Source organism: Dioscorea cayenensis, chromosome 18 (assembly GCF_009730915.1).
Source record: "Dioscorea cayenensis subsp. rotundata cultivar TDr96_F1 chromosome 18, TDr96_F1_v2_PseudoChromosome.rev07_lg8_w22 25.fasta, whole genome shotgun sequence".
NCBI classification, from domain to species: Eukaryota; Viridiplantae; Streptophyta; class Magnoliopsida; order Dioscoreales; family Dioscoreaceae; genus Dioscorea; species Dioscorea cayenensis.
In genome coordinates this window covers 19,871,289-19,897,493 of record NC_052488.1, presented here as the reverse complement: position 1 = coordinate 19,897,493, position 26,205 = coordinate 19,871,289, and the positions used below count along the sequence as shown (strand labels likewise).

Sequence of the window (26,205 nt, the reverse complement as noted above, 5' to 3'; positions counted from 1 at the left end):
CTCTCTCGCTTCACTAGGGCCGGCGCGAGTGAAAAGGGAGCGATGGATGAAAGCCACGTAAACGCTCTCTGAGCCACACGATCATGGACGCGTGTGATCAGCACGCTCGAGTCAGCGGGAGAGATCTGACGTGGCATGACCTCGAGGGAGAATCAAAATCGTCTAAACTCTCACATCTCGCGTTTTCGTTCTCGTTTTCGTACTCGTTTCCCCGTTTTTTGCCGTTTAATTCCAAGCAAGAGCGTTCGCATGCCCTAATTCGCCTTCGCCGCCTTCAAATCCTCCGATATGAAACCCTAATTTCTCCTCACCTCTCTCTCTCTCTCTCTCTCTCCGTTCGCCTTGGGCACAGCTTCCGTTCACTGATGTAAGTTCTCATCGTCCTCCCCCTTTCACTGTAATCCCTGTTTGTGATTGTTTGAGTGGAGTGCTTCCAAAGTTATTGAGCTGTTCGTTTGGTGTTCCTGAAATTTGATGAATTTATGGTTTTTAATTCTTTGATTAGTTTGTTCTGTGTTTCGTGTATGCTGAGGTTCCCAATTTGTGTTTGTGGTTCAAATTCATTTTTTGTTTCCTCTTTTGCTCTCCCTTGAAAGTATTAAGTTCTTGAATCCTTCTGTTTTTATTATTATATTGAAAATTTTGTTTATTTATAAGCATATGGTTGGATTACTTCCTTTTGTTGTAGGTTTCCTGTCAATATAGGAGGTGCTGAATTGATTGGTTGTTCGGTGTTTGATTTTATAGGCGTTTGAAGGGAAATCGTATTTGAAGAAAAGTGTAGCATTTGCTCTGCTTGAGTTTATGTATTTATATTGATATTTAGTGAAAAATCCCAACAGCAGTATTTGCTGAATTTAAATGGCGGGAGAGGGATCTAAAATGAATGGCTTTTCTTCGGGTCTGGCAGTTATATTATCAAGTGATGAACAGTGTGTGAATTATAATAAATCACACTTAGTTTCCTGTCGCGATGATATTGGTCACCAATCTGTCGAACGCACTCTTGAATATGTATTTGATCTCCCACACAAATCGATCCATTCACCATCTACATCAATTGATGTTAATTCCATCCGGTTACTGTTGAGGGACCAGCTGCTAAGATTTGAGGATGGATCATGTTCTTGTTCCCGTCAACGGGACGGAATAACAATAACCAACCCTGGGTCTGGGCGGAACAAGATTGTTATAGATAGCACAAGTATTTGTGGGGACATTAGAATTGTACGATATCCATTGCTGATTGAAAGCTTGGCAGTGTTCAGTAGTGTCCGAGTAAATGCGAATGTGTGGAAAGGAAAATGGATGTATGAAGTGACATTGGAGACTGCTGGGATCCAGCAGCTTGGCTGGGCCACTATCTCGTGCCCCTTTACTTACCACAAGGGTGTGGGAGATGCTGAAAATTCTTATGCATTTGACGGTAAGAGGGTGAGCAAATGGAACAAGGATGCTAGATCTTATGGCCAGTCTTGGACTGTTGGGGATGTCATTGGTTGCTGCATTAATCTGGAGTCAAATGAGATTTCCTTCTATAGAAATGGAGTTTCCCTTGGAGTGGCTTTCGATGGAATACTTAAAATGGAGCCTGGTTTTGGTTATTTTCCTGCAGTTTCCTTATCTGAAGGCGAGTGCTGTGATTTGAACTTTGGATCACGCCCATTTAAGTTTCCCATTGATGGATTTAATCCTATTGAGGAACCTCCTACCATGCTATTATATGCCTACTACTTGCTCCAATGTTTGTCCAGGCTATTGGAAGTGCAGCGGTTGGATAAGCCTGATTCGTCATACTTTGAGAAATTGAGAAGGTTCAAGAGGTTTGTGCCACTTGAAGGATTATTTCACCCAATTTCTCAGGGGATCTGCAGTGAGTTCTTTGCTGTAATCAGCACAAATAATAGCATTGAATATATTGCATGGGGTACTGTTAGGACAGTTTTACTAGAAATATTTGGTGTGCAAGCACCTCATGATTATGCTAGCCTAGATCAGGTTGTTGACCTTTTTCTCAAGTTTCCGGGATCAAAGTCAATGTTCCAGCATCTTATTGCGGCATTGTCTTATAGTTGCAAAACGGCACCTCTGATTCTCACAGATTGTCCTTATTCTGGATCTTACCCTTATCTTGCACTGGCCTGCCATGTCCTTAGGAATGCAGCAGTTATGGGTTCATGGTGGATCTCATTTGATTTTGAGTTTACTTTGGAAGGTTTTCTCTCCAGAAAGTGCCCAAATAAGCAAGATCTGCAATGCATGATACCATCTGTTTGGTGGCCTGGTTCATCTGAGGATATTGGCTCTGAAAGTAGCATGATGTTGACTACAACAGCATTAGCTGGAGCATTTGATAAGGTAACTGCCTTTTGTTTCATCACTGTTTATGCACTATAATACTTAAGTAATCATTTTCCCCCCTTTGTCTAGCTTTCTCTTAGTCATCCATATTAAATTTATATCACGAATAATTTTCATTTAACTTCTCCAGGAAATACTGGTATTGGTTCTCATAGAAAGTATAGGCCATCCTGGTCATAAGACAAAATAACACACTATATTTATCTTCTAAACTAGTACTTTGTACATAAATCTACTTGGGGGTGGCTCGGCTTTTCCGCTATTGGTCCAAGTAGAAAGAAATAATGCTCTATATGTATCTTGAAAACTAGTACTTTGAATATAAATTTCTGCATGGTGGCTTGGCTAGCACCGATCTTTTAACCTCCATACTTCTTGAATCAAATCTCTATAAATTATAGATGTCGTACTGTCTTAATCTTAATTGTTGTTTCTCAACTTTTGAAATACCAAATGTTCGAAATCATCATGCTTGGATTTGAAAATAATATTCATCTGGTTTCTTTTCTCCTTTGATTATGACCTAAAAATGTCTTGGCTTTGAAAAATAAAATTTGTCTAGTTTTGTTTCTCCTTTGATTAACATAAAAATATCTTGGCTTTGAAAATGTTCCCTGAATTATTAGTTTTTTAATCTATTAGATTTTGATCATAATTAAAAGTCAAGCTTTGGTTGTAGTGTGGATGGATCACTTGCATATGTAGATAGCTGCATTTTATACTTGCCCATGTGTAATACGAAGGCAACTTTTTTTTTTTTGGTTTGTATGGTTGAAGATGCTGCTACTTTTCATCTTTATAAAGCCAATATCACATGTTTTATACTTAATACTTAGGGCCTGCAGGGAAACTAATTTAGTTACCATCAGCAATAAACTTGTTTAACTTGCAGATTGAAGAGATGCACCGTGAGCTTTGCCTCTTGGTCATACACTTTATTCCACCCACAAAGTCTCAGCAGCCTGGTTCTGTGTTTAGGTCATTTTTACAGAGTTTCATACTGAAGATAAGAGGTGCTGACCACAAGATGACATCTGCTAGTGTTTCTGGCAATTCTGCACTAGCTTCTTTATTCTCTGTGATTCTTCATTTCTTATCTGAAGGTCTTACTTTGGAAGATGCATCTGGATCTTTGAAGGGATCAAGAACTGTCGCTGCAACTGATGGTGGTTTTCTTCACAAGAGTGGAAGAAGAAGCTTTCCTGTGGGGCTTTTTTTTAAAGAAAGTCCATATTACAGTGGATTTTCCAGGCTCGGCGGATCAACCAGTCATTTAATCAAGTCTAGCCCTGTTAGTGAGGTGGAAACTGAAGTTAAGTGGGAAGAAGGCTGTATGGATGATGAATATACAAAAGTAACACATTCTACAAGGCAGAAACCTTGTTGTTGCTCAATATCTGATGTTGATAGTACGAGAATACTAAAAGATAATATCAGATATACAGCTAGAAGTTCAAAGGGTCCTTGCAGTTCTATTTCAGATAGATCAGCTAATGTTGCAGCAGAATGTAATGCTGGAAGTTTGAATGATGAGATTGTGGACAAACCTAGTACAAGCGACCATACAGAAGCTGATTTTGGTTACCGGTCATTGCAATATTTAGAAAATCCACCTACTACAAGTCAGTCTTCTGCTGGTGTGCTAAGAGAAGAAGAGTTGCTTCATGTGATGCTTTTGCTGTACCATTTGGGTGTTGCACCAAACTTTCGGCAGGCAAGTATCTTGAAATGTTTTGTATCTATTACATGTATCAGTTTATGATTTTTTACCTTTATTTTTTAAGTGATTCATGTGATAATCTTGGCACATAAATTGCTAATTCTTAAATGAGGGCCTTTATATATGGTTTTCTAAATTTTCTTCTTAGGGGAAGTGGTTGTTTTGGACATACTTTCCTTTCCTACTTGGGGAAGCCTGTGTTAATTGTAAACCAATCACATATTAACTGCGCATGATCCAACTCAAAAGCCGAAGCTAGTTTTTTTTTTCTCTATCATGTTACAAAAAAAAATTAGCTTAGCTTTACTACCAAGTTGGATGCAAACCAAACACATTGTATGAGTTTAATTTAAGGCGAAAATGATTAGGCTTATAGGATGAGACACCCAAATTTATTTATTTATATTGATGTTTACTAATTTAGCCAATATGAGAATATCAGTTACTCTGGTAGTGGTGGCATGCATCCATTATATTGTGTAAGCATCCGAGGCCAAGACCCAATACAGGGATGTTAATGTTCTGCGACAAGATCAACCATAAATGTGCATTAACATATGGGAAGAAATTTTGATCTATTCTACTTCTTTTGTTGACCAATTTATGTTCTCAGCAATTGGCTTTGCCTTTTCTAGACAAATCCAGGACATCTTGATGAAATTTGGCTTCAACGTTCATCACACAGATTCATCAGAGGGCCACAATTATCCCTTTTTCTATATTAGGGGCCAAACAGTCAAGAGAGCTCCAGGGCTAAATCCTAGTTCTCTAAGATATTGCTCATCTCCTTTGTAACTAGTGATACTTTTAAGATACTCAGGTAGAGCGTATCTGGAGGAAATTTGCTCTTTTATTTGACATCTGCCAATGTCTTACAAGCTGCTACCTTTAACTTATGATTTAATGCCCAACAGTACTTGTATTCATCTCTTATTTGTCGGGCTTTCAATATTGGACTACTCTTAAAATTCTTATTTTTAGTGTGTACTTTTGTGTTTAACTGTCTGATTCATGGTGTGCGTCTCAACATTTTACGCAGGCATTCTACTACATGTCGCATCAGTCGCAGTCAATTACTCTATTAGATGATACAGATAAACAAATAAGAGAAAAGTCTTGCATGGAGCAAGTAAAGCGGTTGAAAGAAGCACGCAATGTTTATCGAGAAGAATTGGTTGATTGTGTTCGGCAATGTGCATGGTTAGGCTGATATAAAATAAACCTTGCAGTAATTATTTTAGTTCTTTTCTTCTCATTTTATTTTTTTGAGATTACGGACAAGCCACTTGGTTATCTTTTGTATTGTTTTGCAGTTCTCTATTTATTTTGTAGCTACACTAGCCAGATTTTATTGTCCTACTTTTATGCTTCATGAAGTTTGAGCAGATAAGCTTTTCATTCTTTTGAGTTTTGCTAGTGGAAACTTTGTGTTATTATTATTATCTGGTTTTGCAGATCCATATTTATTTCTTAATTGTGTATTATAAAAAAACCTTTTTATTCGAGTATTTTTACCTGACTTAGCAAAAATTAAGATTTTAATTCAAACTTCAAAAGTTTGGATCATATTCTACTGCATGTCCATCTGCCTGTTTTTTGTTCATTGTTTCCTTCACAAGGCATGTGTGATGTCAAATGTGGTTTAACTGGTTTTCTTAGTGTCAGATATATATATATGGAACAGATGAACCTTGCATTACGCATGCTATAGGAGTGAATGTGCACAAATATTATTTATATTATTCTGCTGGTCTTGTGGTCTGCTCAACTTATTGTGGTTATTTATTGCAGGTATCGTGTTTCCTTATTTGCAAGGTGGAAGCAAAGGGGAATGTATGCTACATGCATGTGGGTTGTGCAGTTGTTGTTGGTGCTTAGTGATATCGATTCCTTATTCCTTTATATCCCTGAGTTTTATCTGGAAGCACTGGTATGCTATTTCTGTTGTTCCTTCTTCGTCAGTTTTAGATTACCGCATCGTCTTCTCAGCTGCTCCCTTTGCAATCTATGCAGGTTGACTGTTTCCATGCTTTACGTAAGAGCGATCCTCCATTTGTTTCTTCTGGAATTTTTATCAAGCAGGGGCTTGCTTCATTTGTACGTGCCAATCATCTTTGTTTGTTTCTCACATTTTCCTTTATCACAGATTTACATTTAGTGACTGTTTGGTTTTGTATTAATGGATGTTAGTCGGTTCCTCCTATTGGTAACTAACAATTTCTTTTGTTTGGTTTGGTGCAAGATCTCCACTCCACATGTGAGTAGATTAGCATCAAGAGGCCTAAGTGCAACATTTTGATTTATGACTAGATTGTAAATTAAAGTGTTGCATTTCTAACTCATACGGGTTTTAGAGAGGATCCCCTTAAGTCTAAGGCAATTAGTTATACCTTGGAACTGGTCAAAGCTTCACAAAATTAATTTAGGGTCTGAATAATGCTCAACATGAGCCCAGTGCACTTGTAAGCCACTTTATTCAAACTTTCTCAAACCAGTTTTTGGCCAGCCCAGCTCAAATGTTAAATTAGTAATGCTTTAAGTTATCATAGCTGTAAGTCAGCCATATGATAAAGATGATGCATTTCTCCTTGCATCCAGCCAAGAAGGAATATTAGTATTTTCATATGAATCCTCTTGCACTGCAAGTTCGTCAACTTAAACAAAACATGTCATAGTGTTCTCTACTATTAACAAGTCATTCCAACTTCATAGACTTTCTTAATCTTATAGGACTGTGGTTTGCAGGAGATAATTACTCTGTAATTTATGTTGGAAAGCCTTTGCCTTGCTCCAAGTTAACTTTTCTTGTCATTTATGATTCAAATGCCAATGTTGAGAGGGTTACTCAGTTTTTCACTTATCTGTGCTTGTATGCTGATTCTTCTTTCAGACTTGTTATCCTTTCTTTGACATTATTTTCTTTGGATATGGCTGGTTAGATGGTGAAGCTAGAATGATAATGTGATCGATTTAAGCTAAATAGCCGTTGCCATTTACATCAATTGACTGTGTAAATGATTTTTATTTTGAACTTTAAGTGATTTTGGACCTATGAATTTTATATTTGATAAAATAGATGTTTAAAAAGTGGTGAAAAGGTGGCTTTGTCTTTCTATGTGAAAATTCTTCTATGGGTTCGACCATCAATTATCAAGCTCTTTTTGAGCAGCTTGATCTCTACTTGCTAAAAGCTTGAGTTCAATTGGAAATTTCAAGCTCTTGCACTTCAAGCCAAGTTGGGCTTGATTGATCTTAGCCGGTGTTATTAAAAGCACAAGAAGCTCTCACCTAGGTGCCCAGGTGAGGTGAGTCTTTAGAGTCTCATAACCTGCTAGGTGAGGCACCACTAAAGAAGCGTTGCCTAGGCAAGCTCCTCAGCCTAGGTGTAAGGAAAAAAAGGCAAAAAAAAGCATTGCCGTTGTTAGTTTTCTCCTTTTTACATTTTTTTAAATGCTTTTTAGGAGACTATATTATAGAGTAATAAATGTTTTTTAGGAAATATAAACAATTATGTTTGGAAAGGGTAACAATTAAGAAGAGAGGTTTTTTATTTTTTTCCAAACAGGTTTAGGCAACTTTTTGGAATATGGAGAGACTTTTTAGGAGGGAATAAAAATAACACAAAGAAAGAGATTAAAAATAAACAAGAAACTTCATAAGGAAACTAGAGGAAAACTTGAGAGATGCCATGTGAAAGATAAAGAAGTTTAATTGGGAAGGAGTTTTATTTTGAGAAGAATATTGAAGCAACATATTTTCACTAGATCAAGATTGGGATTAATCGACATGGGTGAAAGAAGTACCAAAGGTGAATTGGCTTCCGAAGGTGATAGCTTGACATAGGGTGAAGCTGCTAGAGCATTTTGGGTTGGACAACCACAAATATTTTCTAGATCAAGAGTGGGATCAATTGACAATGGTTCAAACTCTACTTCTAAAGCAAGAATTAAAGAACAACCTGATTTATATCAATCGGATGAAGAAATTGAGGATTACAAATCTAATGATGAAAAAAACAATAGCTTAGATGATGAGGAAGATGGCCTAATAGAGTTAGATTATTAGACTAGAATTAATATTTTAAATTAGATCTTGCATGCTAAATTTTAAAGTTTAGATTGTCTTTTGTGGTTTTGTGTTTATGCTTTTATTTTGGATCTGCAATATTTTAGTAGATGATTATTATATTAATTTAAGTTCAATTTTAAGCTATTTCTATATTGCTTTTAAATATAAATATATATATATATATATTTTTTTTGATAGCTCTTCATGTTGCTCGGGTGAGTGCCAAGTGGCACCTAGCACATCAAGCGATTTACATTCTCATCGCTTCAAAGGCGCCTAGCGCTTTTAATTACATTGATCTTAGCTCGATAGCTCGAAATATATAAATATGTTATAATTTATATATATTTATATTACGTAATATTGTTAATTTGTTATAGAATATGTCATTATATTAAAAATATTATATAATTTGTATTGTTGATCTATAAAAACAAAAAAAACAAGCTGAAGTTTTTGTTTCGAATTATCTAGTCAAATTCGAATTTCTTGAAAATAAATCCATTCGATTTTAATCTCAAAGTAAACCAAGTCAAGCATGAGCTTTTGAGATTAATATCGAGCTGAGCTCGAATGACCGTTTTTGAGCTAATTTCCGCTCAAGCTCAAGTTACTTAATTTCGAGTGGTGCTTGAGCTGAGCTCTGCTTGAGTAAGCTTGATCCTTGTAGAGCGCTAGTTATGGCAGCCGGTTAGAACTCTATTTAGATGTCAAGGAATTTTATTGGTAGCCAAACTGTGACTGAGTCCGGATGTTCGACAGATTGGATTATTGTGAAATGATTGAATCCTCATCCAAGTAGTAGGAAATTGCGGAATATTGTGAATGCATCCTACTTGTACTTGGTTATACTCTGTCATAAGAAAGGAGGAAGAAGTACTAAACAACTAGATTCATTGCTGGAGTAAGAAAATAATTGAGTTTTCTACTTCATGGTCAATTAGAGGTGTGTTCTTGTAATAAGGTTAATCTTTATTAAATCCTTTGGCTTGGAAATTCATAGAAATTTTGATCATTGTTATTATAGGTTACTTTTGTGGTCAAGCACTTCAATGATCCACGAATATCAAGTGCTGATATAAAAGATCTTCTTCTGCAATCAATGTCAGTCTTGGTGCAGTACAAGGACTATTTGGCTGCTTTTGAAATGAACAAGGAAGCTCTCCAAAGGATGCCAAAGGCACTACTGTCATCATTTGATAACAGATCATGGATACCAGTTACAAACATACTTGTCCGGCTTTGCAAAGGCTCTGGATTTGGCTCCACAAAGCATGCAGAATCATCTGCATCACTCCTTTTCCAGGTTGGGTGACCTTTTTTTTTGTGGTGGTGCTGTTAACAGTCTATTTTTCCATGTCAATTTATTTAATCTTTCTTTCATTGTTTTCATTTGAAGGTATTACTACGAGAGATCTGCATCCATAATGAAGAATTATTCTCTTCTTTTCTCAATAGACTTTTCAACACTCTTAGCTGGACAATGACGGAATTTTCTGTATCCATCCGAGAAATGCAAGACAATCATCAGGTTTGTTTTATATTTGACCCCTCATCTGAGATATGCATGAGATTTACATCTGACTTCTTCCTGTCTTTTTATGCTTATTCTATGGTTTCACGAAATGCTGTTTTTGTTGATATTAATATTTGAAAGTACATCTGTTTATGTGAATTAATGAAGCTGCTCTCTGTAGTAAATTGAAATGTAAGTGGTTTTTAGCTCTTCATATGTATATCTATCTGTAGTCTTTTTGGTCCTCTGCTATTCAATGGCACATGTTTGCACTAAATTAAATTGAATGTTATTATGCTTTCAAGATCTGTATTCTGTTCTTCTTGACCTTTTGATATTATGGCTTACTATTTTAGATATTTATACTGGGCCTGACATGAATATTCACTATATCATGACTTGGAGTGCTTTCCCCACCTGCAGATTGCTGACTTACAACAAAGAAAATGTGGTGTTATTTTTGACATTTCATGCAATCTTGCACGGGTTTTGGAATTCTGCACGCGTGAAATTCCTCAAGCATTCCTTTGTGGGCCTGTTATGAATCTTCGAAGGCTAACTGAGTTGATCATCTTTATTCTGAATCACATAATTTCAGTTGCAGATGCTGAGTTTTTTGACTTGTAAGTTGTTACAGAATCTAAAAAGTATGAACTGTTTTACATTTTGTAAGAGTTGGTGCTAAAAACGACTTGAAGTGCTCAAGCTCATGTAGACAAATATAGGTTAGCTATGATGAAGGAATGCTCGAATCAGATGAGATGGTACTGAAAAGCTGGCATAAGCTCATGAGTGATAGTTGAATATTTTTAGCAGATTGATGTTAGCGAGTGGACAAGTTCTTTCTTCAGTTCTTTGTAGTGCTGTTCTTTTTGTCCTTTTATTTAAAGGTCCTTTGGGATACTATCTGCTGTAGCCATTCTTTTATCCATCCTCTGTTTTTTTTTGTTTTAATCTTTTCTAATTTCTTTTTAGCAGGTCTCTTCGCCGACCTGGCCAATTTCAAGAGAAGACAAACAGGACTACCATTCTAGCACCACTGGTTGGGATAATCCTTAACCTTATGGATGCAAGTTCTGATCGAGTCCAGGGTGATCTAAATGATATTATAGGGGTATTTGCAAGCATGGACTGCCCAACAACTGTTCATTGTGGAATTAAATACCTGTTGGGCTACAACTGGGTAATCTTCGTGTATTCTTTTGTTTCTCATTTGCCTCATGAGTATTTCTGATCAAGGGACTTCTGATTGAGCTCACTAGAATAACTTTGTGAAACCGTTAAATTTTATGTTTGATTGATTTGATTTAGTATTTCATGCCTGTCAATTTATCACAAAGTTTGGTATTTACTTGGTTGTTTCTGGTTACCATGCTCTTGGCATTCTCTAATTGCATTGAAACAAAAAATATCCTGTTTCTTCTATTTGCTGCTCAATTTCTACCGGGAATGCGGACACAAATGATGATGCAAATGAACCATTTACTGTTAGCTATGTATAACTATAGCTTCAGAAAATACAATTATGAGCATGCCTTATTTGGTGTTCAACATAAATTTTTGAGATTTACCAAGTTGTACAACTGCTCCTTTACTGCCCTACAATATTTTTCTGATTTCGCCTTTTTTGCAGAGCGGTGTATTAAAAGGTGATGCATCTCTTGCGAAACTCGCACAGTTGGAGGAATTCTCAAACTACCTAATGAGTAGATCAAAAGAAAAGGTTGGCATTAGTGGGGAGGAAATGGAGAATTGCTGTTGCATCTGCTACGCCTGTGACTCAGATGCCATGTTTAAGCCTTGCAACCATATGTCCTGCTTTGGCTGCATAACCCGGCACCTTTTGAACTGCGAGAGATGCTTCTTTTGTAATGCAACAGTCACATCAGTGGTTAGGATGAAAAAAACTCGCAACTGAAAGAGCAGCTGATGCATGAACTCGTGTTTGTTTTTCGTCCCCAGTCGTCTGCGGTTGTAAGCAGATTAAAAAGATGATTGTAGCTTCACTGGCTGCTTCGAGGCAGGACAGTAAAGAAACGGGTTTTACCAAATTCTGACCGGGAGGGCTTCAATGTATAAGTTTGTTTGCCAGAAATGGTTGTCCGGTGCTTCCGAGTTGTTCAATGTATTATAATTTAGCGGAAGAGATGGAAATTTTGTAGTCGCAGGGGCACGCCAGGCAATTCCTTTGTAAATATGAGATGTAAATTAGAGGAATATCTCTATCTATTGTAATAAAACAACGTATAGAGACCTCTGCAATGAGGGTTGTTGAAAATCATTTTCTTTAGTGTAATACCAATTACTGTAGTATAAATACATCTCCAACGAGCAAGGTTTGTTACTTAAAATATATGATTATTTTTTTACGTTTCAATTTAAAAAATGAAAAAAAAAGACAATCAATATGAACCAGTACTGGCGCTGTGATTTGAATTAGAAAAAAAAGCTAAAAAGCAACAAATATGAAGAGATATTTTCATCTTAAAAGAGAAAGCACCTCTAATTTTGTTAATATTTTTAATTTCACATAAAATCCATAAAATAAAAATTTTATATGACAAATAAAAATACATTTATTTTATTTATTATTATTTCTTAAGATAAATTGTTAACCTTGACAAAAAAAAAAAAATAAGGGTGTGCGTAAATCTTAATAGAAAAAATAAAGGTGATGGGACTCGGTGGTACATGTAGAACGCTGAGATTTGGTGGGACTCATGTTCATGTAGATGTTGGGATCACTCCTCCGGCACACACTTCAATAAATATGCCATTTTTCAATATATTTTTCCTCTTTATAAAATAATAATAATAATAATAATAATAATTATTATTTTATATAGATAAAATGGGAACTTGTTAACCGGCCCTGTCGCAACACAGGTTCACCATGAGAGCAAAGGCCTATAAATTTGCAACAAGATCACAAAGAAACACAAAAACCGCGGCGAGCCGTGAGACTTGGTCGAAGCCCTTGAGATAATAATAATAATAAAAAAAAAAACCAGAACCCGAATCCATCGCGAATTCATCCCCATTCCAAGGCCCTCCCCCCCTTTTCCGAAGAAGCTCCGGCGAGGAACCAATGACCGAGCCGAGGAAGACCGGATCCTCCACCTCTGAAGACCAAGGCCAGCCGATGCTCTCCATCCCCCGCCCTACCATCTCCCTCGTCAAACCCCCTCGCCGTTCCTTCCGCTCCCGCCCTCTCCGCCTCTTCGGCGTCCTCCGCTCCGTCTTCCGCTCCCTCCCCATCTTCACCCCCAAATGCAAACCAACCTGCCACCTCACCCCCACCCATCTCCGCCACACCGACGTCTCCCGCAACCTCTCCAGCTCTCGCGTCACCGGCACTCTCTTCGGCTATCGCAAAGGCCGTGTCAGCCTCTCCATCCAAGAATCCCCTAGGTCTTTCCCAATTTTTGGAAATAAAAATCCCACCTTTTGATATAATATAACAATTAATCAATTTTCATTAGTTAATTCAGTTGTCTTCCAACTCTCATCATCGAACTCGCCATGCAAACCCAAGTTCTCCTCCGAGACATGAGCTCCGGCATGGTACGCATCGCATTAGAGTGCGAGAAAAGACCCGGCAACCTCAAAGACCACCGCACAACAACACCGCCAAAGCTACTCAACGAGCCACTCTGGACCATGTTCTCCAACGGCAAAAAGAACGGCTACGGCCTCCGGCGTGACCCCAACGAAGAAGACATCTCCATCATGGAACTCCTCCGTGCTGTCTCCATGGGCGTTGGTGTTCTCCCAACCAACTCCGAGTCTGATGGTCCTGACTCCGAGATTGCCTACGTGCGAGCCACCTTTGAGCACGCCATTGGTTCTAGAGATTCTGAGACCTTCTACATGCTCAGCCATGAAGGAAACAATGGTCCTGAGCTCACCATCTTCTTTGTTAGGATTTGATTTCCATTTCCGTCTTGTAAGAATCCAAATGTTTTCTTATCTTGGATTTTTTTAACAACGATGAACGATTAGGCTGCTAAGAAAGTCAGAGACATTCATAAATTTTGAATACAAATACAAATAACCGGAATCATTTACGTGGATTCACTTGTGATTCGAATTCACATCAGATAAATGTATTTTTATCTATAATTCAAACTCTTTAACACACGATGTGAATTAATTATATATTATGCATGCACCAACTCGTTTTTGAGTTGATGATTAGTTTCAATTGTATGTTGCTCTTAGGGGTTGTTTTTTTGGAATATTATAAAATTGAGGGGGTTTTATATTAAATTTACTTCGTCACGTGTTACTCCATCAGCCGTCCATAAGCTTCGCTTCGTCCTTTCACGTGACGTGTTCTCGTCTTTCTCTTTCTTTCTTGATCTCGAACAATCGATCTCTCGAGTGCTGTTCAATGGCTACATTGCGATCCTTTTGCAGCTTCAAACCCTCGGTTCCTTGGATATCGAGAAGGGATGGATGTCGTCGAGCTCTGGATTTGAGATCTACTCCTGATCGCCGGCGACCATCGGGTCTTGTCTTGTCTGCGGTGGTGAGTGCTAATGTGGTGGGAGATTTGGTGGTGCGCACGGGGGAGTACCTGCCGGAGGATTATGGGACGCATTTTCCGGCTCGGGAGGAGGGGAAGAGGAGAGCTGGGGTGCTTCTTCACCCGAGTTCACTGCCTGGGCCGTATGGGATTGGGGATCTCGGTGAGGAGGCCATTCGGTTCTTGGATTGGCTTCATTCAGCTGGTTGTTCAGTCTGGCAGGTTTGCTCCCTCTCTTTGATTCATTTGAATAATTTCCTTGATTTTAGAGTTATGCTTAGTCTATGGTCAACGATAATGGTGACGTTCGGTTGATGTTGCCACTAATGGTACGGTGAGAAAAATAAAGTTCTCTTTTTGATCCTAAAGGCATAGGAAATTCATGGCCTCTAACAATTTAGAAATGCTATCTTAGTTTATTTCTCTGTGGGTCAGAAGTGTCAGATTGAGTTGAAGTTGAATCTATTTGAAGAAAGTTGATAACGTTCGGAGTTAGCTTAGTTTGTTATCATACTGATTACTATGTTTCTCATTTGCCTTTGGATGAAGGCCAGTATTTCTTGTAAATGAAGACTGACCTGCTTTAATGTCAATGGAGAAAAAGCTTACTTCGGAGTTATCTCTGCATTTTCTGTGCTTGTGGTTCTCCTTCTGATTGTTGATTAAATTTGCTATAATTATTTACATTATGAACACTGGCACCTTGATTTCCAGGTACTTCCTCTTGTTCCTCCAGGGAGAAGAGCCAATGAAGATGGATCACCTTATGCCGGACAGGTGTTTTAAGCTAATCTTGACTTTCAGATTTGTAATAATTTAAGGAAAGATGAATTCTTGTTATAGGTTTTGGTTTGTCACTATCAGTATTTTCTAATTGTTTTTAGGATGCCAATTGTGGAAACACTCTGCTGATTTCACTTGAAGAGTTGGTCAAAGATGGATTATTGATGAAGGATGAACTTCCAGAACCCATGTGATCTCTCAAAATGCCTGAAAATATTTCATTGATAATTGTTCATTTTTCTTTTGATGAGCTTCTTACGTATGCCTCTTTGATTATAGGGAAATGGAGCGTGTTCAATTCAAGGCCATTTCAGAAATAAAGGATCCTTTGATAGCTAAAGTAAGTAGATGAAACCAATCCATGCTGTTCTCACTTAGTCTTGTGCACCTTTATAAAGTAAATTGCCGAGCTATATAGTTTTTTTAAGATGGCATTTTGCTCACCTGCATTCATAGTATTAAAATTATTAATTTATTTCACCCATGCCACGTACCACTGATATTGATTGACAATATGTCTTCTGGATACATATGTATTTTCTTAGGCTGCAGAGAGGCTCATTTTAAGTCAAGGAAAGCTTAAAGAGGAATTTGAGAGATTTTGTAAAGATCCTGGAATCTCAGGTAAAGGTTTATGCTGATTTGCTAAACTCATATTCGCTAGATCAGAAATCTTTTCTTGAAAAAGCTGACAGAAGATCTAGTTGATACAATGTTCAAACTTGTATATATGCTTTGGGATTAAAAGGCTGGGGTGTCTCAGTTTACCATATATTACAGGCAGGGACTAAATAAGTTGGCCCTCATTAAAGAAGAATCCCCTGTTTTTTTTCTTTTTTTCTTTTTTTCTTTTTTTAAATTCATTTCTGCATCTTCTTACGTTTGTGTTCTGGTCAGGGATAAAGTTGCAATATGATTTTTACCAGGATACTAAGACTTCACATATGAGTATTTTTTGAGGAATGTTTGGCTTCTTACATATAGTAAAAAAAATCTTTCTTAACTACAGGTCCACAAGTCATAGATTCATTAAGGTTTTTTTTTTAAAGTTTTATTTGGTCGAGCATCAATTTTCCAGTTCATGCACCTTATACATGCCTTTGAATAGGAATGTCTTCTGGAATGCTTAATTGACTTCTATGCTGCAGTCATTATTTGAAAATTTGAAAATGTTAGCATTATATATAACCTCAATTGGTGGCATATAATATCTTGGAGACTTGATTCTTCAAGAAATTTTCATGTTCAGGGTGGCTTGAAGATGCAGCTTTTTTTGCTGCAATTGATCGCCTTGTTGATACATTCTCCTGGCATGAGTGGCCCGAATCCCTAAAAAATAGACATCTGAGAGCCTTGGTAGAGATTCATCAAAGCGAAAAACACTTCGTAAGCTTCTGTTGATATTTGCTCAATGTAAAATGTAATATACACTCAAGTTACTGCATCTCATCTTCCATTGTAGGAAACCAAATAAGTGTGATGCTTATAAAAAGTTGAAATTCTTTTTATTGCAGATGGACATATTTACTGCTGAGCAGTTCCTATTCCAAAGGCAATGGCAAAGAGTTCGTGCACATGCAAAAGGTTTAGGAATTAAGATAATGGGTGATATGCCAATTTATGTGGGATATCACAGTGCTGATGTTTGGGCCAACAAAAGTTCTTTTTTACTTGTGAGCAATTCTCTACCATTACATGAAGATTTTTTGTCACTATCTAATTAGTGTAATTTTAGCCTTAATCGATCTAGCATTTTGTCTGTGGCAGGATAGGAGTGGTTTTCCTGTCCTTGTTAGTGGTGTTCCTCCTGATGCCTTCAGTGAAACCGGTCAGCTTTGGGGCAGGTTCAGATTTCTCGCATTATTCTTTAATTAACTTGTTGAACTGTTAAACCACATTCATTTCATTTCATTTCTTGTATGACAGTCCTCTGTATGATTGGAGAGCTATGGAGCATAATGGATTTGCATGGTGGATACAGAGAATTAAGCGTGCAATTGATCTTTATGATGAATTCAGGATAGATCATTTTCGAGGCTTTGCTGGGTTTTGGGCTATACCATCTGGTTAGTTCATTTAAATGGCATCACATTCATTTATCTGGTAATCATTTTACATATTTCATGCAATGGAATCATCAAATTTCATGTGTGCAGAAGCAAAGATCGCGACCTTTGGAAGATGGAAGGTAAAGGTTAGAATAAGTTCGGTAGAGGACTTCCTCTTTGGACCCTTAGTTAATGATTTCAATAATTGACAGTAGGCTGGACCAAGGAAAGCCTTCTTTGATGCCGTCGTTAAAGCTTTGGGGAAAATTGACATCATTGCAGAGGACCTGGTTTGTTGATGGCTTACCATTTTGAAGCAGATTTTCTTATAATCCTTGCAGGATTATTATTAGTATTTTTTTTTTTTTTTAACTGATCTGTTTGTTCTTTAATAAAAGGGAGTGATAACAGAGGATGTTGTTCAGCTAAGGAAAGATATTGGAGCTCCAGGAATGGCTGTCCTCCAGTTTGGTAATTGAAAAAACTAGTTTACCCTGTAAGTTTATTTGTGGCATGTGCTTATCCAATCATTGTCTTTCTTTTTTTATTATTTGTGATCCTAGCTTTTGGAAGCGACCCAGACAACCCTCATCTGCCTCACAATCATGAACCAAATCAAGTTGTATATACCGGAACCCATGATAATGATACGGTGAGGTCTTTTGCTATGAATTTGCCTTTGCAGTAATTAACTAATGAGTTTTCAAAAACCCATGCCTTCTTAGTCTCTTGTGCTCATTTCTTGATATCTTGCAGTATTTTCCAGATAAGATTATGATTGTCTTATTGCTTGTTTTAGATTATAGGTTGGTGGCAGAACATAAGTGACAAAGAAAGATGCAGTGTGAGTCTTTCTGTTGCTTGCACTCTTGAGCCTTGATTTCATCCTCTTGAACTTTGATTACTGCTTGATTTCTTAGTCAATGTGAATCTTTCAAGTGCTTGAATGTTATACACTCGGGTCAATTTTTCTATACAGGTGCAAAAGTATCTTTGGATGGCAAATGAAACGAATATCTCATGGGCAATGATTCATGCTGCTATCGCATCTGTTGCTCGAATTACTGTCATACCAATGCAAGACATACTTGGTCTTGGAAGTGATTCCCGAATGAATACTCCAGCCACACAGGTAAAATGATGATTCATCTCATACTTTCATTCTTAATGATCATTGTTGTAAAATACAAACCAAACAAATATTAGATGGTCTTGAACTAATATAACAGTTTAAACTTGTAGCATATCAAAATTTACTAAATTAATTGCAGTAGCATATTGATTATCTCAAGTGGTTCTCATGTAACTCTTGATCTTTTGCAGCTAGGAAACTGGCGATGGAGAATACCCAGTGCAATGTCTTTTGACAGGCTAGAGCCTGAAGCACAGAAACTCAAAGACTTGCTCTTTACCTACAATAGAATATGATCGAAGCCGGTTGGATTTTGGTAGTTGTTCATGTTACTGAAATAAAGTCATGCTGTGACAAAAATAAAAATCTGAGAAATCAAACATCGTCCAAACTGAGTTTTGTTTATATTTATGCAGGAGTTTCAATTTCAACAATAAATTCGGTTATCATAATGATCATGTTTTACTTATATGAAAATAGTTCCCTCTGAAAATGGGTCTAAAAACAATCCAAAAATACGGCAAAAAACATTAAACCGGATATTGTTGGGTTTTGAACCCGACGTGAATCGAACACGCAACCTTCTGATCTGGAGTCAGACGCGCTACCATTGCGCCACGGATCCAGCTTTTAGCAAAGCCAAAAAACTTAATACAAAACAAATGGGTTCTACCATAATTAATATGATTCACAAATTTCAACTCCAGCGCAACATAGTTACGCCGGTGAACGGTGAACCTATGGCCTTCTCCGCCTTACCCCCTCTCGTCCCCTTCCTCCCCGACGAAATCTCCATCCAAATCCTCGCACGCCTCTCTCGATCCTCCCACACGACCCTATCCCTCGTCTCCCGATCATGGTGCTCCATCCTTCGCTCCCAGCTCCTCGTCGCCCTCCGATCCTCTCTCCATCTCTCCTCTCCTCTTCTCCTTCTCAATGTCCGCACCCCCTCCGGTTCCTCCCTCTGGTTCCCCGTTGATCCCCTTCCCAACCCCAACCCTAATCTCAACCCCTCCCTCCCCTCCCTTCCTGTCTCCGGTGCCGCCACCGCGACCCTTGGCCATGAACTCTACCTCCTCGGTGGTTCCCTCAATGGTATCCCCTCCGCCGTTGTCCAGATCTTCGATGCTGCTTCCCGTAGATGGTCCCTCGGGCCCCGGATGTCCACTGGCCGGGAGTTTTCCGCCGCCGCAGCGCTCAATGGCCGGATCTATGCCGCGGGTGGCTGCACCCCATCAGCTAGCACCTGGGCTGAGGTGTTGCATCCCGGCGGTGGTGGGTGGGATATGGTGCCCAGCCCGTCGGAAGTGCGAGAAAGGTGGATGCACGGGTGCGCCGTCATCGGTGGGAGGATCCTCGTGGTGGTGGATCGTGGAGGAGTAGTGTTCGACGCGGAAGCGGGCAAGTGGGGACCGGTGCCGAAGAAGCTGGATCTCGGGTGGCGGGGGAGGGCGGCGGTGGTCGAAGGTCTTCTGTTCACCTATGATTATCTGGGCAAGATCAGGGGTTACGATCTCGAGGCGGATCAGTGGCTGACAGTTGGAGGGGTGGAGAAAGGGCTGCCGAGGTTCCTGCACGGGGCTACGTTGGCGAATTATGGTGGTTTGCTGTGCTTGGTTTGGGAGAGCAGAGCCCAGAGGAAGGATATGGAGATCATGTGTGCCGGGATGAGGATATCCAGAACGGAGGCAAAGGGATTGGTGGGAGAGATCTTGTGGAAGGAGAAGCTTGTTTTGGGTGTGCCCAAGAGATCTTACATTGCGCATTGTGTGACTGTGGACTTGTAGTGCATTGAGGATTGGTATGCATTATTTCTCCGGCCTTTTATTTATTTATTTATTTTTGCTTGAATTTCATAGTTGATTGTTGAATTTGCTGAATAGTATGTGCATTGCATCTGAGTAGGCATTGATGATTGGTATGTGCTCTTTCTCTGTCATTTTGGTGTTCTGCATGCAAGTTCTTAGTTTCATGTATCAATTTTCTGATGGATAGTATGTATGTCAATTTTTGTTCTTTATTGCTTTTCATCCTAGTTCTTTGTAGTTGAATTTGTTGGTTCTGTGTTCAGTTTGATAAGTAATACTTGGATTAGATGGAATGGAAACTACTTCATAGCTAGATATTCTTATGCATGGTGGCAATTTGTTTTGGTTTATTATTAACATCAAGATAGGCTATTTGAGTTAGATTGAAGTTCATCAGTGGTACATCCTGAGCATGCAATAGGGGTGTAAAAATGGCATAGGGTAGAGAAATTGTTCTTTTTTAGAAGAAGACCAACACTTTAGTTTGCATGTGAGAATATGTGGAATAAAGCATTTACTGTAGAAGATACTGCGCCTGTGTTTAAGTTGTTTTATTGAATTCTGTTTGTCTGGAAGGAAAGGGACTAGTTTCACTTTGAGGTATTCATCTCTGTGTGCAAATCAGTAACGCATTGCTAGAATGGTTTCCTGATTGTCATAAATCTATGTCTCATGTTGAGTGTATGAAAGTCCAAGGTCTACGTGCACCGTTCTCATGCATGCTGAGGGGGCTCAGAATTTGATAGTGATGACAATGCGACGATTTACAAATGGATCAAATAATGATTTGCTATGGTCAAAGGAGAAGGAAATAGTTTGAAACAAAGAGCTTGAAAAGGAATCCAAGAACATGAACTATGTAAATCTTTTGTGTCATGCACATTACACTGATTTCTTGGTCTTCTACTGTGATCCTCTTCATTTGCTTTAAATTTAACTTTACTGCAATGCTATCCCCTTCCTGCAATCATAAACAAAGAACAGCATGCATTCTGTTTTAGATTTAGGCTCTTCCCTCTCACAATTTGCCTTATGCCTTAGATTGATAGCCTTGTGTCACTGACCATTCCATGCCTGGGAGATTGTAGAACTTTGATAATGTTTATTTAGGTAATTTTGTGGGGCAACATTTTAGTTATATTTCATGCAATTAACAGCAACATATTATTGCCGGGGAATAGGTTTATATTCTTTACAAAGAAAACCCAATTGTAACTCATAATGTTGATATAACATGGCTTTGTGGTTACTTTGATAGGAGGATTCTGTTCCGAGACAGTCTGCAATGCTGTTCAAATTTCATCAGAAAGTATAGACTCTCCATCCTTATTAAGAAGCTTCAGTCTTCACGTGGTAGCCTGTTACATGGTGGCCATTCCTTTGCTCAAAATCATGCCTATTTGTGATGGGAACATTCAGTGAAGATCGCTGATGCTTCAGACAGTTTACTAGATAGGTTGTGACATTATGATTATGATTTTGGCCAAGATCCAAAATATGTCTCCCTTCACTCATTCTCCTTACCGTCTGAAACAATACAGTATATAATTGCAACAGTTGGTTTTTGCTGAATAAAGTTTGCAGCAGAGGTTGTCTTACTAAGCATGAAGTATTCGGGAGCCTCTGCATTGTTTTATTAAGTGAGGGGATCAACTGCTTCTCTAGTAGCCAAATGCTGAAAATTTTCATAATGTAAGCTTGCAATAGGATCGCTATTATTCATACTCCAAAAGGATCAGAAATCATTATGATTCATGCCTTATAGAGATGAAACTTGAGATGCTTATCTTTTATTTTTGTCAAGCACAAATTACAGAGCAAGTCTGCTGCGAGGGAAATACATTCAAACTGGGAAACCTTCAAGATGAGATTCAAAGGAGTTCTACATGACAAATCAACTGCCGATCTCAACAGGCTCAAAGCCCTTATCAATTGAAGCTTTAACGGCATCCAGCACAAGCTGCGTCTTCCTAGTTTTAGCAGGCCAGCTGCTTTCAGGCTTAGAACCAGAACTCTTGATGCTGCTCACCAGCCTGGCAAACTCTCCCACCATACGAGTCTCCTGTGGAAGCTCTGTCATGACAACATGCTTGCTCGGCAGTGGGTTCCACCCGGTCACAAGCTCCTTAAAGCCGGAGTTGGATGCAAAGGAGAAAGCCGCAGAGGACTCCTCATAAGGGATAACAAAATCACCGAGATGCAGAGTTCCTTTTGATCCCAACACGGAGAGTTCCATTGTCAAATTACCGAGGAAGGAGCAGTGGAAGGTGGCAACCTTTCCATCTTCCCAGATGAGAGAAGAGCCACATGCCATGATCACACCAACTTCATTGAGAACAGATCCTCGGAGCGCAACAGCCGTCTTTGGTAGTTCGTAGTCAACTGCCCATAAGATAGCTCGAATGCAGTACCATCCTAAATCTCCGAGAGCTCCAAGTGCATCAAGGTCTGGTTTCACCCTAATGTCGTTCTTCAGGAACTCTTGGTTAGCACTGAATGTGAATATGCTATTTATCTGCCAGAGAAATCATACATAAAGTTTTAGCAGGGGAAGACATTATTAGGTTTGCAAAAGAGATTGACAACAGATTCTTGGCCAACAAACAAGTCTAACATGTCATTGTTATTTCTTTGTTAAAAATAATCATGTCATTGTCCCATGAGAAAACCAGTTATTTATTCAAAATTCAGAGAAGCTGAGAATGAGCCCTGGCTATACGGCTGATGTCTGGCTTTATTAAGGTCTTCTATCTCTGATATTCATCACAACCACCGCTTTCCCTACTAATTTTAACAAGATGGCATCAGCGAATTGACTAATAGTTTATTTAAGAATTACTCTAACCATAAATATATTTAGGTTTTTATTACCAATTAAGTAGTTTTTTTTTTCAACCATCTAAAACAACTATCCAAATAATTTTAAGGTTATTTTTCCCAATAATGGAAAGGAGTAGTTAAGAGTGTCGGCGAGCTCTTTCAAGTTTCAACAAAATAATAGTAGTACTATAAATTTAGTCATTCAGGGAAACCCCTTTTTGTTATTGCTCTTTGATTTAAGTACTACCCTATCCAAAAGCATATGGAATCATTTTTTAATCAAACCTGCTTATTCATTAAGAAAAAAAAAAAACAATATAAACATATTCTCCAATCCATTCTCATTTTTTCCCCTATTTTTCAAAGTTATTAATTATTAATCCCAAGTCTAATCCCAAATCTATAAATTAAAAATAATAAAATTAAAATTAAAAAAAATTCTAAACAACAAAAAAAATAATTCAAAATCTCACTGATCTGAGTTGCCCGAATAGGTCGGAGTTGGATAAGAGTTCCTTCATTTTGGCCGTCCTCGGATGATGCATCCACATGGTGGAATCCATGAACTGCACACCATTCGCCTCGCAAGCTCCCAAAATCCCATCTAGATCCGCCACGCAAAGCGCCGTCGGCTTCTCCAGCAACACATGCTTCCCTTTCTCCGCCGCCGCTACCGCCCACCGGACGTGCAGGCTGGTCGGCAGCGGCAAGTACACCGCATCTACGGACTCATCATCCAAAAGCGCCTCGTAGCTTCCGTGAGCAACGGTGTCCTCAGGAAGGGCATTAACGGCGATGAAACGGCGAGCCTTCTCAACATCCCGGCTGGCGACGGCGACAACAGTAGCGTTGGGTGCGAGGGCGATGCCGCGGGAGACCTTCCGCGCTATCTCTGCGCAGCCGATGATGCCGAATCGGATGGTGAGGGTTTGGTTTTCCGCCATTGGTTTGGTTGTTGGATTAGGGTTTGTGAGTGGGGGGAGGGGAGCAGTGAGATAAGTGAGGGATTTATAGATTGAGAGAGTAGTGAAATCGGTAATAAGGGAAGGGAAGGGGGACCTCAGCGGTGACGCAATGGACTATGGATGGAGTTTTTAGTGAGAAGAATTAATTGATATTTAACGAAGCCCATTTAAGAGATTGTTAAAGAGACATATAAATAGGAGATACATCAATTACAATAATTTACTGATTTTCTAAAAAAAAAAATTTATCCTGAATTATAGCAACAATAGTTTTACTATTAAAGTTTGATAAATGTTATGTTTGTAATAGTAAAATTTGATAAGTGTCATATTTGTAATAATAAAGTTTGGTAAGTGTCTTGTTAAAAATAGTATGGCTTAAGAGTTAAGTCTTGGAACCTATATAAGGCCCTTTGGTGTTTGTAAGAAGGCATGAGTAATTTGGAATAACAATCCTAAGCTTTCCATGAACAAATCCCTTATCCCTTGCGAAACACCTCTCCTCCTCTCATCCCTTATGTGAATGCATCCCTCTACTCACTCTTCTTAAGAAAGCTTCCGCCTTAACGTTTACTTTACTTGGATAAGCTTCACCCAAGTAAGTTGAAAGGTATCCCCAACGTCCACGTCCTCATCCCTGACACGACGGCACCTGTGTGGATCTAGTGTTTTACCCTCTGTTTAGTTCACAGGGGGGAGGGGGAAGGGGAGGGGAGGAGTGAGGGGGAATAAGGAGGGGTGGAGAATGGGGAGTTTGAAAAAATTTTATGTTTGATTCATTAGAGGAGCGTGGAGAGGTAATCTATGTTAGAAGGAGTGATGAGGGGTGAGGAGAGGTGTGGCATGCATTTTACCAATTTGCCCTTTTTATATAAAATTGATCATAATAATTTTTTTATACATACCTAGGATTATTTGGTACTAACTTTGTTAATATTATTATTAATATTAGTAATAATATTATTTTTATAATATTAATAATATTTATATTTTATTAAACTAATACTATAATCACTTTATATATATATTTATATTTTTTATATTATTATTATATAAAAAAATAAATTATTATTAATTTTAAATTAACACATTAAAAAAAGAATAAAAAAATAATATAAGAAGTGAAATTAGGTTTTTAAAAAAATTATGGTAAATTTTCGAATTAATAAAGGACAATTTGGTCTTTTAATAGGTATTTAAAGTTTATAATTTTGTTAAATAATTTCACCCCTCCAAAAGACCCCGATTTAGAGGGGTGAGATATGAGGGGTTTGGAGGGGTGAAGCACCCCCACAAACTTCTCCTCCTCCTACTTACTTCCCCAATCAAACAACTCTCACTCCTCACCTCTCGCTGTCCCTCCGAAATTCCCCAATCAAACAAGAGGTTAGAGATATGAAATCATTGTTTTTTTCCAAGAGACTCACACTTAGGCATGTGAATAATACATAAATAAACTTGACCCAAATATACAGTGCATGAATAGTATTTGGATAGTTGTTTTGGAAAGTAAAAAAAAAAAACATAATTGTGGCATAAGTGATTAAGGAAGGAGTTGAACACTTTCCTTTTTCTGCACTCTAGTGGCATAACACAATTCAGTATTTGGACATGATATATTATTTATTATTTATTATTATATATATGTGCGTTGATTAGGTTAATCATGGGGTGGCCCTACATTTCATTAAAGAAATTTTTGTTTTTGGGCGGCAGGAGACTGTCTTAGGGTTGTTTGATAATGATTTGTTGGTAATTAGACATTTGTGTAAATTTATATTTGTTAAAAATAAAAAAAATTATGGAAATTTTAACCTTTGTTTTGTTTTGTTTTTATTTGGATGTATGGTACATGTATAAATATTGTTATTTCTGAAAGTGAATTGTAGTGGTGTTCAGATCATAAAACTAATTGTTTATAATAGTGTTAAATAATGTTAACATGTCATTTTGTTGCTTCTCTTTGATTTTTATCCCTAATCTAGATAAATCCCTGCTAATGTTGATTATTCTTGCTCTTGTGGAGAAGCAGTGCCCCCATCATTATAAGTAATTGATTCCATTTTTGTTTATTTGAGAAATTTATGACAAACATCTAATTTTAGGGTTTTTTAAATTAATTTTAAAAAATTATATGTATTTTTTTTTGTAAATAATTTATTTTTAAACAAAAAGTTGATAAAAATAAAATACATATCAAAATTTATAAACTCTAAACTCATGACTGTAGGTTTGTCAAATCATGCACGTCTCAAGTCTATTATAACTACTATAGATATTTATGAGATTATTATTTGTTGTGAATATGTTTTAAAAAAATCTATATTAAAAAACAAATTTGTTTTTTAATATAGATTTTTTTTAAAATAATTGCTCTATAAGATTTTTCTCAAGTTATATAATCAAATACTATTTTTCTCATATCTTGTTCATCTAATTACCCCATTGCCAATATT

General features: G+C 37.9%; 5 protein-coding genes and 1 non-coding gene across 9 annotated transcripts; 4 read left to right on the top strand and 2 right to left on the bottom strand.

Annotated features, from left to right (window-relative positions):
* The first annotated feature begins 190 nt into the window (after nt 1–190).
* LOC120282564 (E3 ubiquitin-protein ligase RKP) lies at nt 191–11,961 on the top strand. Of its 3 annotated transcripts, none has more exons than XM_039289403.1 (11): nt 191–367; nt 748–2,358; nt 3,254–4,075; nt 5,121–5,281; nt 5,873–6,011; nt 6,095–6,178; nt 9,177–9,455; nt 9,549–9,680; nt 10,089–10,288; nt 10,641–10,848; nt 11,299–11,961. In XM_039289403.1, the coding sequence occupies exons 2-11, from the start codon at nt 862–864 to the stop codon at nt 11,581–11,583; spliced, it is 3,807 nt and encodes a 1,268-aa protein (XP_039145337.1). In that variant the 5' UTR covers nt 191–367; nt 748–861; the 3' UTR covers nt 11,584–11,961. The 3 variants fall into 3 exon arrangements, with proteins under 3 accessions (XP_039145337.1, XP_039145338.1, XP_039145336.1); XM_039289404.1 differs by having other exon boundaries at nt 689–2,358; nt 10,644–10,848; XM_039289402.1 differs by having other exon boundaries at nt 689–2,358.
* A 591-nt stretch (nt 11,962–12,552) lies between these two features.
* LOC120283014 (protein MIZU-KUSSEI 1) lies at nt 12,553–13,595 on the top strand. Its single transcript, XM_039289836.1, has 2 exons — nt 12,553–13,076; nt 13,157–13,595. The coding sequence occupies exons 1-2, from the start codon at nt 12,754–12,756 to the stop codon at nt 13,593–13,595; spliced, it is 762 nt and encodes a 253-aa protein (XP_039145770.1). The 5' UTR covers nt 12,553–12,753.
* Nucleotides 13,596–14,000: 405 nt separating this feature from the next.
* On the top strand, nt 14,001–18,561 carry LOC120282533 (4-alpha-glucanotransferase DPE1, chloroplastic/amyloplastic). 2 transcript variants are annotated; one of them, XM_039289358.1, is made up of 16 exons: nt 14,003–14,415; nt 14,908–14,970; nt 15,078–15,166; nt 15,256–15,316; nt 15,522–15,600; nt 16,226–16,362; nt 16,491–16,649; nt 16,744–16,820; nt 16,903–17,042; nt 17,133–17,164; nt 17,240–17,314; nt 17,423–17,495; nt 17,588–17,676; nt 17,824–17,868; nt 18,004–18,156; nt 18,348–18,561. In XM_039289358.1, the coding sequence occupies exons 1-16, from the start codon at nt 14,059–14,061 to the stop codon at nt 18,450–18,452; spliced, it is 1,734 nt and encodes a 577-aa protein (XP_039145292.1). In that variant the 5' UTR covers nt 14,003–14,058; the 3' UTR covers nt 18,453–18,561. The 2 variants fall into 2 exon arrangements, with proteins under 2 accessions (XP_039145293.1, XP_039145292.1); XM_039289359.1 differs by lacking the exon at nt 18,348–18,561 and having other exon boundaries at nt 14,001–14,415; nt 17,831–17,868; nt 18,004–18,141.
* Nucleotides 18,520–21,581, top strand: LOC120282893 (F-box/kelch-repeat protein SKIP6-like; the record flags this gene model as incomplete). The annotated part of the gene is made up of 3 exons (XM_039289724.1): nt 18,520–18,615; nt 18,756–19,957; nt 21,223–21,581. Coding segments are annotated over 2 exons (1,284 nt in total), but the record flags the coding sequence as incomplete, so codon positions are not given.
* On the bottom strand, nt 18,710–18,781 carry TRNAW-CCA. The gene has a single exon. It is a non-coding gene; the product is annotated as a tRNA-Trp (tRNA).
* Nucleotides 21,582–21,738: 157 nt separating the features above from the next.
* LOC120282534 (uncharacterized oxidoreductase At4g09670) lies at nt 21,739–23,862 on the bottom strand. Its single transcript, XM_039289360.1, has 2 exons — nt 23,258–23,862; nt 21,739–22,479 (listed from the first exon to the last, which is right to left on the bottom strand). The coding sequence occupies exons 1-2, from the start codon at nt 23,726–23,728 to the stop codon at nt 21,859–21,861; spliced, it is 1,092 nt and encodes a 363-aa protein (XP_039145294.1). The 5' UTR covers nt 23,729–23,862; the 3' UTR covers nt 21,739–21,858.
* Nucleotides 23,863–26,205: the final 2,343 nt, after the last annotated feature.